The sequence below is a fragment of the Columba livia genome, chromosome 5 (genome assembly GCF_036013475.1).
Source record: "Columba livia isolate bColLiv1 breed racing homer chromosome 5, bColLiv1.pat.W.v2, whole genome shotgun sequence".
NCBI lineage: Eukaryota > Metazoa > Chordata > Aves > Columbiformes > Columbidae > Columba > Columba livia.
The window spans coordinates 10,988,732-11,001,305 of NC_088606.1; the positions used below are offsets into that span (position 1 = coordinate 10,988,732).

Sequence of the window (12,574 nt, forward strand, 5' to 3'; positions counted from 1 at the left end):
AAGTTCAATTAAGATATTTAGTTTCCAATTCATTGCTTTACTTATCAGCAGAATTATATTTATGTGTGAGACTAGCTATAAAACTATTTTATTTAAGGAATTCCAACTTCAGCAGAAAACAATATAATATAAACTTGCATATATTGGAGACACTGTATTTAACCTATGTATACTTATGTCTACTTTAAGTTTGAGAAAATAATTTCAACTGTCACATGGCTAAAGGAAAGTTTATAGATTGAGAACGGGGGAAACTGAGGCTTCAGTTTTGTGTAGATGAAACTGATGTAACTGCAGGGGCTGCTCTGGTCCTGCCTCTCTGCTGCCCCCTCTCTTGTCTTTCCTCTGGTATTTATCTGATTCTGTGCTGAGCTTTTCCAGCGTGCGAACTCAGCAGGAAGTTGTTTGCTTTTCTTTTTCCCTCTCTTTCCTTTGCCAGGATACTTTTCTGCCAGCTGAGCACACTGACACCAACTCCGTGCAGGGTCAGATAAGCGCTGCAGCCAGCACAAAGGCTGGCAGAAATGTGTACATCGCAGGAAGGATGGAATTAGTTTTATCAGTTTAGGTTGTTGGGATTTTTCAGCATGAAACAACTCCATGGTGGTGAGTGAATACGGTGAGATATATCTAGATGATTTTGGTATGTAATCCATGTCCCAAAAGAACAAAGAAGAGTAACTTCTCATATCTCTGAAATCAAAACAAGGAAGCACTGCAGTGCCCAGGGTCTCTGCCAGGCTGATTCCTCCCATGCCAAATCCGGTGGATTGATCCCATACTCATAAGCACAGTGCCTTGATGAGCATCTGAATTAATTGTATGTTCTGATCTCTAGGAAGCCAATTTTTATCACTTCGAGACCAGCAAACCTTGCTTGTCTGAAAACCAGGGTGTGTCTGTCCAGACCTACTAACATGAATAGTTGAGAATTGTTGAGAGTTCTAGTATTAGATGAAAAAAAGCAGTAGACGGGGCTGCATTATTATATGTGGAGAAAAAGTCTTGCCTGCATTGCTCTCTGATGTTTAAAGGGAAAGAAATAGGATGGTTTGAGACTAGCAAAGTTTACCATAGCCATTAAGTACAGGCTTACCTGCATGTAAATGTTCTTTTTTTAAACTTATCAAAGAAGCTGGGTTAAGTTGTCATTCAGAACAACAGGTACAGTTGAGGAGACATACTTTGAATGCATGTTTACATGAGAAAATAATTTTCTAATCCTGTTTCCTAATGCAATTTGTCTAATTTATGATTCAAGACAGTGCTGCACCTGTTAGCATTCTGACTTCTGTTCTCAAGGTGATACTTTCAATGTAGTTATGGTACTTTCATATAGTTCAACCTCTTTTTTTCTCTACCTCCTCCTCCCTCCCTGCTTACTACTTCAGAAACAAAAGAAAACAACAACGACAAAACATCACTCTCCCCACCCTCAAAAACAGGCTTCAGAAAGTTTATCTGGCTGTCTTGTAAAATTGTAACCAGTGTGTTAGTCAAAAACTGATGAAAATCTACCAGATCTAGGCAAAGCTAGGGGTTTTCAAGTCACTTAAATCCAAAATGTTGTCATAATATGCCTTTAATCAATGTTACTAACTTCTCCATCACTTCATTTGAAAAGATACAAAACTAGGAGAGGGTATTTGTACATTGTTGTGGTATAATTGATGTCGGTAAAATGGTTGGCAGGCTGTTAGCATGTTGTAGAGAGAAAAATGTGATAGTCAGAGCGTACACCGTGTGATGGCGTGGGCAGCGTAGGAAATGACTGTCTCTAGTAAGTTTGAACAGTTCAACTAGTGATTACTTGCCTGAAAATGCTAAGTTGCCCACTGACACCTTAGCTAACTTATTATTTGGGCATCTGTGAAAGTACCAGTGTGTATGAACTAACAGCCATTTCATACAAATCCTGTAATTTGCTCAAAGAGAACTGGTCTTGTTTTAAACCAAACCAGGACTGATAATTTTTATAGTACCTGGGTATGTTAGATACTTAGCTTAGTCAAATACATACTTAGAAGCAAACAGCGTTCTTAGTGTTAAAGTTGCTATTCAGATATATCGAAAGAGAAGTGGTTAGATTTTCCAGCAAGTTCTTGGAATTGAAATTTGGAATGATCCTGCGGGGTAACGAATGGGTTAATTACTATTCAGGCTGCAAAAAGTTGGACCATGTGTATGCTTTGGGAGATTATTGAATTCTTGAAACAGTGTCTTATAAAAATAAACTGTGAAACTCATCTCTGTGTTCGGCTTCATCTCTGCGTGCAGCCCTGAATGTCTCAGCATGCCTGATGCTTATTAATTTCCTTACGTAATGCTTTATTGTCCCAAGTTATCTAAAGTTCAGAAAATTTTAGCTGCAAGTTGGAATCCTTTGCTTCTGATAGTGGAAAAAAGATCTGTAATGGTTGACCTCCTTTACGCTTCTAAATAACGTCAGGATCAATGTAATTATTTTAAAACCACATCACATGCATTGGTGTCTATTCCAGCCCATGTCACTTGGAAATCTTTTCAACCCTTCAACCATTTTTCTAAATACCTTCTTGGTGTACTAACAATGCAGTGTATTTACCATTTTATTGTCATTTACCACTTCTTAAGCAAGAGCTTGTTGGATATGGGAATATACTACAAAAATCCAAGCTTTACAGTGAAACAATCAGTTTCAAGTCTGTTGCTTACAATATCTCCCCTGCCAAGTTCCTGACTGCAGCACTTTACTTTTATTTTTTAAAATTTTTTTAGATTGTGGAGAGCAGTAGTATTTGTTATTGTAGCACTGATAGGAGGTAAAGTGGTGAAGGAGGTTGAAATCAGTTTAAACAAATACTTACATCAGAATAATTTAATTTCTGTATCAACTACTGTGTTTTTGCTCATTTTTAGCTAAACAGAATTGTTGAGTTTTATTTACTTTCACATTTACCAACCTTTAGACAACTTTGATATCCATTTTATAGTGGATTTTTTGTATTTACAGTACAAAATTACAGTCTAAAAAACCACTTCAAGGGACATGAAGGGCACTTTAAATCAGAGGATTCACTATACAGTGTTTCTAATATGGCATTATTGTATTTCTGGATGTTTTATAACAGTCAAACTAGCAAACCTTTGTGATTTGAGTCTTCAACACATTGCTGGATTAGCCCATTTTACTGCTGTTCCCTTCCCCCAGTCATCTGATGCTACCAAATATTGCTCCGTTTGCTCACTGAGTTCTGAAGAACTGAGAAGCCTTGGCACAAAATTACAAATAAGCTTGATCTGGAGTGCGTGTACTTGCCTGTATCTTTCAGAAGCAGAAAAAAAGGTTTTGGTCAGCTTTTTCTTATTATCTCACAAATGATACAGATTTTTTTCAAGCAGTGAGGTCTCCATAGCATCTTTTCTTCCAGTGCTCAGAGATGAGTGTTCTGATTGCATCTGTATTTCTTTATAAATCTTTTGTCTTCCTTTCTCCACCTGAAGTGGGGACCAAGGTCCTCCAGTCCTTCAGTTGTTAAACACTGCAGTTTTGTTGTGAGAAAAGATGCCTTCAAAGATGTGAAAGAATGCAAAAATGTGAATGTTGTTGTGTAGCTATGACTACAGACACTAATATATAAAAATATACATGCTGGAATAAATAGTTTGATGTGCTGGGGACTCAGGGATACTCCTGTGTTTCTAACATCATTTGGAGTGTAGTTGGCAAAATCCCTTCTATACACCCTGGACACGTACCACCCCCAACACCCTCCCCTGGAAAAGAGCATACTAAGCACAGTTTCTGTTTTCAATGTGGAATGTATATATTTGAATGTATGTATTTGACATGTTTAAATCAAATTCTTTTTCACTTTTATATTATTTACCCATTGTTTGGAAAAAGGAAAAACGGTCACCACAACTCAAACTCTGCATAGGTGAATGTACAGTTCTAGTGTAATAGAACATCACTTTTTTACCTCAGTAAAATAGGTAAACTTACAACTAAGTTTATATGTTTCTTAAACCTATGTGGAAGTGATAAGTAAACCTAGGTACCTGTCTCATTAAGCATTATTTATTTACAATGACCTGTGAAAAACTTTATGGGACATTTTGGGAGTTGGATTGGTTTTGGCTTTTGTTTGGTTTTTTTTGTGTGGTTTTTTTTTCAGTTTTCCCAGTGTGTTCCATGGATTTTTTTGATTGATCCTACTGGAGAAACTGAAAGAAAATGTATAGAAAGCAAACAGGCCAGGTTGTTTTGTTTTTTTTTTTTCAGTTTTTATCTTGTATGCAAATTATAATGTTAATTTTCATCTGGAAGTAATCTGAAGGTGTCTGTTTAAATTGATTTTCCACAAATGTGGAAAATCTTAGAGGGCCTCCGTGGAATCATGCATGTTTGTAGTTAAGCATGTTCAAAATAAATAAACAGTACATTTGCATATTAAGCATTTACAATATAGCTTATATAGTAGGAGTAAAGAAGTGAAAATAGTGAGAAAGATAGGCTGGCAAGGTAGAACAAAAGTTATTAAATAAGCCTTAATTTAAAGTTAGTGGTACCCTGCATGCAGTGTTGTATTTTATTCCCTCTGAACTCTTGCTTTTCTTCGTACTTGTCTCTTACTTCTCTGTGTATTCTTAGTTGCTCAAATCCACCAATTTTAATCTATAGCTTTGTGTTAAGCAGTTTTTCATTTTGTGCAGATACTTAATGTAAAGTTGTGTACATTTTAGGGAATTATATTTTCAGTTTTACTTTATATTCTTTTTCCTACATCATTCCATGTGGTTTTCAGAGGTCATGAGTGTCTTCATGTTAAAATACTTTAGTACAATCATGGACTGCATTTACTTTCCTACTGAGTGATTTCCATAATCTACAGATATATAGGTTTGCTAAATATGAGCTTTGTCCCATAGGACAAGTCTTCTCGGATCTTGCAGGGCTTTTACATTTAATATAGGATCATAACTTACATCTATGAAATACTGCATGTACCTCGTCTCCTTCATTTAGAACATTCAAAACCTCCTTACATTTTTGGGAGAAAAATTCCCTTGTTTCTTTAATCTAGGATTTTGATGCTGATAATATATTAAGCAACCAGAAGTTGCAGTACCCTTATCTTTCTGCATATATCCTGGATTTATATTTACCCACTTAACAGTAACAGTTACAGATCAGTCAGCCAAATTAATTGCACTGGATCTGATAATATGGAGACAGTACATCTACAGACTATATGAGAGAAAGTAAGGGACTGTATTATGCTTGTGTTGTTTTTATTATTTATCTGATTTAACAAAATATAGACAGGTGTTTTCAGTTATTTCAGATGGCAGGATAAAAGGGAGGTTCAGTGACACATGCTTATTTTAGTTCAATTTCTTCTTTTGAAAGACCCCAATTACCCAGTAGAGATGACAAGCTTTAGTTTTGGACCCCACATGTACTTCTGGTCTGCATGTGCATGTCGTGCCTTTCTATTGCAAGGGAGGCTTTTATATGTTTGTTTAGAAGAATTCAGCCAGTAGCCATAGATGGAAAAGTGGCACAATATGTGTTAATATAGACCCAGCTCTTCCTCTCAAATATTTATTCATGTGATGCAGTTTGTTTTTCTGGCAGATAAAGATACAATCTGGTTTTGGAGAATAACCAGATTAGATTTTTCTGTCCTTCCAAAAACAAAACAACCTTTTTAATAAATATCCTCCAGTTTCTCGTTTATTTAAAAAGTTCTCAGTTGCTAACAGGTTATTTTTTTTTAAGTTGTAGCATTTTGGAAGTCTGAAATGACTCTACCAATTATATTATCAATAAATGTCTCAACATGATGCGTGTTTGCTGAGGAGGAAGGAATACTGCATGGGATCAGAATGTTTTTGTTACTGACAAAATGTGTTAAGGGAGGACAGTACTATTTCTGAATGTTGGAGCAGGCTAAATACGGTATCTTACTAGCTTTTTCTTCTCTGCCACTGCTTGTAGGGAAGGGTAATATAACAATTCTGTGGCTCACAAATAGAGCTGAGAACCCATTACTTTTCCTTTCCTGCATACGATGTGTAAGGTGCTACACAGAAACTGTAGCTCATAGCTCTGTTTTAAGACAGGTGGGTCTTTCAGCTCCTGTTGATCTTTCTTAGTGTGGGTTGGACTTTTTTTTTTCATTTACTCCCTTGGGTCACTTGCTCACTTTCTCTCTGTTTTCTCTACAAAGGGAATGGATCCAGCTGGAGAACGTGCTTTGCTCCTGCAATTGTAGAGTAAAAGCTGGGTGCTCTGTTGGTGCCATCTCTGTCTGTTCCCCACTCTGGATCCTGTACAGTGTTGACAGGAATGATGATAAACAGTCGCTGTCCCTTGACATGACGAGGCAATCAGAAACATAGTTTACCGGTTTATATTCTATGCTGTTTGAAATACATCCAGCAAGAAGAGAGACTTTGCCAAGAATGGAGTAGTGCTTGAACTGTAGTATTTTTAGACATAAATCCATGGTGGATTTGTTGTTATTGTTTGGTTTTTAAGATGGTTGGCCTTTTTAAAAAATTTTCCTGATTCAAGAAAATGTGTCATGGAAATATCTTTTCATAGTTGTCAGGAACATTTGCTCATGGAACTTCTGCTCACATTGCCTCCTTCACCCGAAAAATCACTTCTGTCTCTTTTGAGACAGTCAGAACCTTATATGTAAATTTAAAATGAATACTTACTGTTTGTCATTATTATAATAGCAAACAAAGATGACTATTGCACAACCAGCGGATAGCAGAACTCCCCTACTGCAACCTTGCCTAATTAGGTGAAACTTGATCTACCCTATCTTGTTCCTGTCACAACTGTGGCCTGTCTTGTTTCTTTAGAACATCTTATCACTGCTCGTCATTACTGCTTGAATTCATATGCCAGTAGACCAAAAATACTCCGTTTAAGTAGTTTTTCACTGTAGTTGTTTCACAGAAGTTTTTGCTTAATACTCTTATATTCACTGCTTTTACAACTATCTACATGAAGAATATTTTAAGGATGGTTCTTCAGAATATTATAAAAACATCAAAAGAGAAATCCTGGCTACCAGAAAAGACTGGACTTAACTCTAAAAACTGGACAAGGGACAGAATTATGAAAAAGAAGGTGAGATTAAATTGATTCTTGTTTATTTGCTGTAAAAATAAGCATTTGGGGATTTCTTCTTGTAAAGCCAAATAGTTCATCCTTATAATGGGTTAGAATGTGTATATGTGGGATTTTTACTTGAAGGCCAGAAATTATTGCCTTATGTGGGTTTTTTCTGTATATGAAATGTCTGAAATTTTTAATTTTACCTTGCATAAGTTGTTCAATTAAAAAAAAAAAGAATAAATTATTAGTTGGTTTTGATTCAGCCCAAGTGGAGAGCTGAGAGTAAAACAGAACAGCTTTTATTTTTTTTTTTTTTAAATCTGACATTTGAAAACTAAAGAAATACACTGGAAAGTTATTTCCTATTATGTACAATTTCCTCTCCGATGGAAGAAGAACTCTGCAGACTGCCTGTTGAATCCCAAAGGATGTATTCACTTTTCACTTTTTATATTTTTGCCAAACCAGATAACATTACATCTAGGATTGAATGGTTGTTATTCCCTGAAAGCAATACACTAAACAATCAGTATTTTGTTAATACTTTTCACTCAGTGGGAGAAAGCTGTGGCAGTCCCATCTTCTTTTGCTCTATTGAAAACAGAAGAAAAGAGCAGTACTGATTCCAGTTGCAACATTACGTTTGGGCGTGTGTCTGTAGATTTCATAAAAGTTGTTACTCTTTATAAAATGGAAAAGCAATGTTTGGTGCTGCAAATCGCCTTTATTAATAGTCAGAAAGCACGATGCCTTTAGTAAAAATATGGTGTTGGTTGGTATTGTTTTATGCTTTTTTGTATGAGTGTTTTGTTGAAAAGTTGTAAATGAGAAGACACAAATATCTGTCTTTGTATCCTGTACTTTTTTGATGAGGTTATTTTCAATGCAGTAGGTAGGTCAGGCTTTTCTGGAATTCAGTGGATTTTGGATGACTTTGCTGTAGCTGTTGACAAGGTCAAACACAAGACTGTAGAAACATCGGCACCTCCCTTTCCTTAGCCTTGGCCAAAATATTTTTAATAATTCGAGAACACTCGGTTCTGCAATACAAATTCTGTGGGACACTTTTGTTGCATGTGGATTTTGAAGAGTTGTCTTTCAGGGACATTAACCCAAAACCTCATGCTTAACTCTGCTCTTCAGCTTTGCCTTGTGTCATCAGAATGAGCTTTCTTTCAAAGTAAGTTACAGTATTGCTAATCCCAATATTCAAAAGCCTTAAACAGGACTTCTCCCCATATCCCCTGCCCAATAAAAATAAAATAATCGATTTTTTCTTTTTGTCTTTCTTACCTGTCATCTGGTTCTTGAGTCTTTGTGGAGGTGTTGTGTTTTGTAGAGTTTGGGGCTTTAGGGGGTTTTGTGTGTGTGGTGCATGGTTTATTGGTTTGGGTTTGTGTATGGGTTTTTTGGTTTGGGGTTTTTGTGGGTGTATGTTTTCTTTTTGTTTGTTTGTTTTGTTTTGGCTTTTCTACCTTTCCTTTTTGTAAATACGACTTTTTTTAGCCCTGACTGGAAAGCTGAGATTCTTATGTAATAAAATGATCTCTGAAGCTGAGTCATCTTGGATTTAGTTTTGTTTTTAATTTATTACCAGTTCACCTGAGTTTACTGCAGATTTTACAACACTACAGTTGTCTTACAATGTTCTTCAGCAACACGTCTTCTGTAATGATTTGGAAAGTAAAATATTTAGTAGTATTTTTAAACATATTGTTCATGTCTCATCAGCTGCTGAAATGAAAGTGGCAGTTAATATTTTAGGACTGTTGTTTCAAGCTTGTAATACATTTGATGTATGACATGCTGGTTACCTAGACAGATATGAAAGATTTAGAGCTCTGAACATTAGCACCGTGTTGTGTTTGTGATCTTGTACAATGAGAAGGGGTTGTACTGCCCCAGTGATTCCTCTCTCCTTTCCCATTGGGGCCATGGGGTCGCACCTGACCCTGTACTGGGGGTTCCCACTTAACTCTCTGAACTGTTTGTTTTGGAGGACCCTGGGTTGGAAATGTGAAGAATAGTAGAAATGTGGACAACATGTTTATTTTTTATCAAAATAGAGCTATCAGAGTTGATGGACAAATGGATTTCAGGGAAGATGACTGCACTGATGTGACTGCTGTTTTGATCTGGAGTTTTGCTGTCCCTTGAACTTCTGACTTGCCCTGTGTGTTACTGGTGTTCCATGCATTTGCAAATGCAACAACTGCTGCAGTTTTTTAAAAAGAATTTGTCAAGAATGCATTGTTTAAGGACTTATCATATTAGTAGGCCTAAGCAACTACTAAAATATTTAGTTATAGCAGGGTTATTTGCTAGTTTCTTAAATAGATTAGCAATTTCTTTTACTTTTTTATTTAATAATCAGCACAAAATTGATGTGCCTGCTCATTTTTGTTGTTTTTTCAAGGTGCTTTAGATAAATCTTATTGAAATTAGGCAGGCAATAGTAGATTATGTTTGTCATCCTAAGATTCACAGACAAAAAATATTCTAAAAGATAAAAACCAGTATCCTTAACAAAGTCAGAAGTGTCAGAAAAACTCTGGGACTTCTTCAGAGCTGTTTGATTTCAAGATCAGTCTTTTGTTCTTCATTACTAGATGGCAAAGACTCATTTGAAATAGTCCTATAATGAATCAGAGGATACTAATCTGCAAGTTGAGAGTACTTATTTTTATGTATTGAGTTGTCATGAACCACGTAAGGGGTTTGGGAAATCGAGCATCAACTGATCAGAGCAGAGAGTCTTTCAAGAGGAGTCTCCAGCTTCTACCTTTTAATAATAGTTGTGTGTATCATGAAAGATAGTATATGGCCCACATATGGAATGCAACAAAATTTCAAAGCCTTGTTATGTAAAGAATAAAAATCTCTCTATTTGTGACGTATGTTGCCTAGTGGGGAAATGTGCCCAGCAAGAGCTCATCGGTATACCTAGAATTATCCCTGTGTTCTGAAGTCTCTTACATGGTAACTAGCGTCTTGACAGTCCTTTGGTAGAATTATTTGCGTCAAGGAGCAACAACACGATCTCTTGCTGTTTCTCCAGATGTAGCAATTTAGGAATCAAGCCAACAGATAATACGATTCAGGGATGTTGAACTCATTCTGTAGCAAGTGCCAAATTACATTTTCCACTAGGAAACATCACAAGAGGCATGCATGTTTTATAGATTTCTCTAACTTTAGGCTGTGTTCCTTTAGCTAATGACATTAAATATTGCACTTGGACAGACTCCCTTTTAATTTAATAGTTACATTTGTAATGCAACCTCTTTTATTCTTTTAACTTGTCCCTTTTCAGCTATACCCGTTTTCCCTTCTGTAGCCACATGTTTACTGCCCATCTTTTAAATTAATTTATCTCAGTATCAGCACCTGCTTGCTTTTAACAGAACCATCCGAATCTAAAAGAAGGCATTCCAATGTTGGGACAAACAACAAACAGCTTCTGTGAAGATAGTATCTGGAGAACTGGCAGTGGTTTAGTACTATGAATTGACTGTGACTTCTAGTATAGTCTAACATATGTTCTATAATATCTTAAATGATCGTGTCACTCATCTGTCTGAGGCAGATGCTTGAAACTGAACATTTGTTAGGTCAGTCGTGGGTTGTTTTTTTTTAGCCCTAGTCATGTCGTGCACCTCACAGTCCATAGAACACCCATTGGAGTCTGTGGGTTCTTGTGTTGTTTACACAAGTGAATTCTAAGTTGCTGTTGTTTTCATTAGGTATTATTTTCCTAGAGCTCTGGAAGTCTTTCAGTTAACTACTACAATACCTTTCATTTAATAATCTGTAGATCTGTCTTGCTTAGTTGTATGTAAATATGTGTCCTTCCTCTAGAAAAGCGTTGGCTTATTTTTCTGTCCTGTAAAAAGCCTGCCACCGAAAGAGGCTTCAAGTTCCAGATCTACAACTGATGCTGTAGCTTTTTATCTTTCACTAACAAAGAGCAAGAAAGTGTAATAAGTATCTCTTCAGCAAATAAATATCAAGTAGGTGTAGGTTTTTGAAGTAGTCGGAATCCTGTTGAACACCTGCTGTCACATATGGAAGCTCATTTACTGAAGAGGGCAAAGGCAACAGTCTTGAAAGTCCTGCGAGGAAGTGTCAGTGGTTTTTGTCAGTTCTTTAAGCCATTGCATACATGTAGGCCTTATACAAATGTAGGAAAATCTTGTTCAAGGATTTCTTCTAGTGCTGTACCTCCACGTATCTATAAAAGGAGTTAAATACTTTTATATTTTTATTTTATTTTTTAATTCAAGTTATTTCTGTGCTCTAGCAAGAGCTGTAATTTTATAGCCCATCACAAGGTCTGTTGGTGCAAGTCTGGCAATACTATGTTTTTTCTCCTGGTTATGTTTTCTGTAGCCGGGTTTCTTGTGCGGAGCCTGATGAAGGTGGATGTGGATCAATTCTTTTTTTTTTCTTGTGGTGATTGCAAAGTGGTAAGTTAATGCAAACTAGTGTACGAGCTTACGCAAAAAATGCTTTTGTGAGATTAGTCGAAGTAGCTTTAAACAACATTAAATTTTCAGATTTGATCAAAACTACAAACATTATCCAAGAATAATAGTAACTTATTTTTATTTTTGAGTAATCTTATAAATGCTTATGTTTATCAATAGTGAAATTTATGGGTCTAATGTTTGTTAGTAGCCCATAGCCAAATGCTATATATATTTTTAATTTCTGAGGCTTGCTCCCCATTTTGTGAATTCTTTCGCAGGCTTTATGGAGGCAGTTGACTTCAAATTTGAAAGTGTAGCATGAAACATGCTGTTGGTTTGACAAGTCTGCAGTTTGCCAGAAAACTTGACTCAGTTTTGTATTCTTTGCAAACTGAAGTATGTTGGTTGTACTACCTTTGTGAATTTTACTAATGCAGTTAAAAAGACGTTGCTGGACTTCACATTTTGGCCTGAACTCGAAGTGTGTACAGCTTGGATGTGAGGGAGTGTGTTCAGAAATATGGGAATTTAATGTAGTTTTTTCTCACCCCATATACGGAGAAGAGGAAAAGATGCCAAAGGAAAGAAGTCTTCTGATGAAAAGCACAGTAATTGATAATAAATTTGCTGTATGTCTTGATGTTCGTATTTTAAATAGGACTTTTAAACCTATTGCAAGAAATTCTTCAAGAGATCTATTTTTAAAGATGACAGATTATTCTGAATTTTAACAATTATTGGAACAAAACATGCTGGTGAATAACTTGTTTATTAGGTGGACATTAAATGTTTGGTTTTAATATAGGGAAGTGAAATGCTTTAATCTTACTGCTATTTTTCTGGGATTTACACGTAGTAATCAACAACAGAGATTTGTTTGAGATTTGCCTGAAATTCAACAGTATAAAAAAATACTCATGACATGACTCAAGAATGTATCTTTAGATGGCTTTAATTAAAATAGTTTTGTGGTTATAATTTCATA

The 12,574-nt window shown here is 35.9% G+C and overlaps 1 protein-coding gene across 6 annotated transcripts in view; it reads left to right on the plus strand.

Annotated features, from left to right (window-relative positions):
• The window catches only part of PPP1R13B (protein phosphatase 1 regulatory subunit 13B), an 84,686-nt gene that overhangs the window by 19,670 nt on the left and 52,442 nt on the right, over nt 1-12,574 (plus strand). For 2 of the 6 annotated variants that reach the window (XM_005506058.3, XM_005506059.3), the window contains exon 1: nt 6,906-7,132. The exons of 2 other annotated variants lie outside the window; for them this stretch is intronic. In XM_005506058.3, coding sequence (XP_005506115.2) covers nt 7,007-7,132 — 126 coding nt within the window. In that variant the 5' untranslated portion in view covers nt 6,906-7,006. Of the gene's footprint in view, nt 1-6,905; nt 7,133-12,574 lie in introns of those variants that run through there. 2 more of the 6 variants (XM_005506061.4, XM_013368223.3) reach the window with 1 other exon arrangement.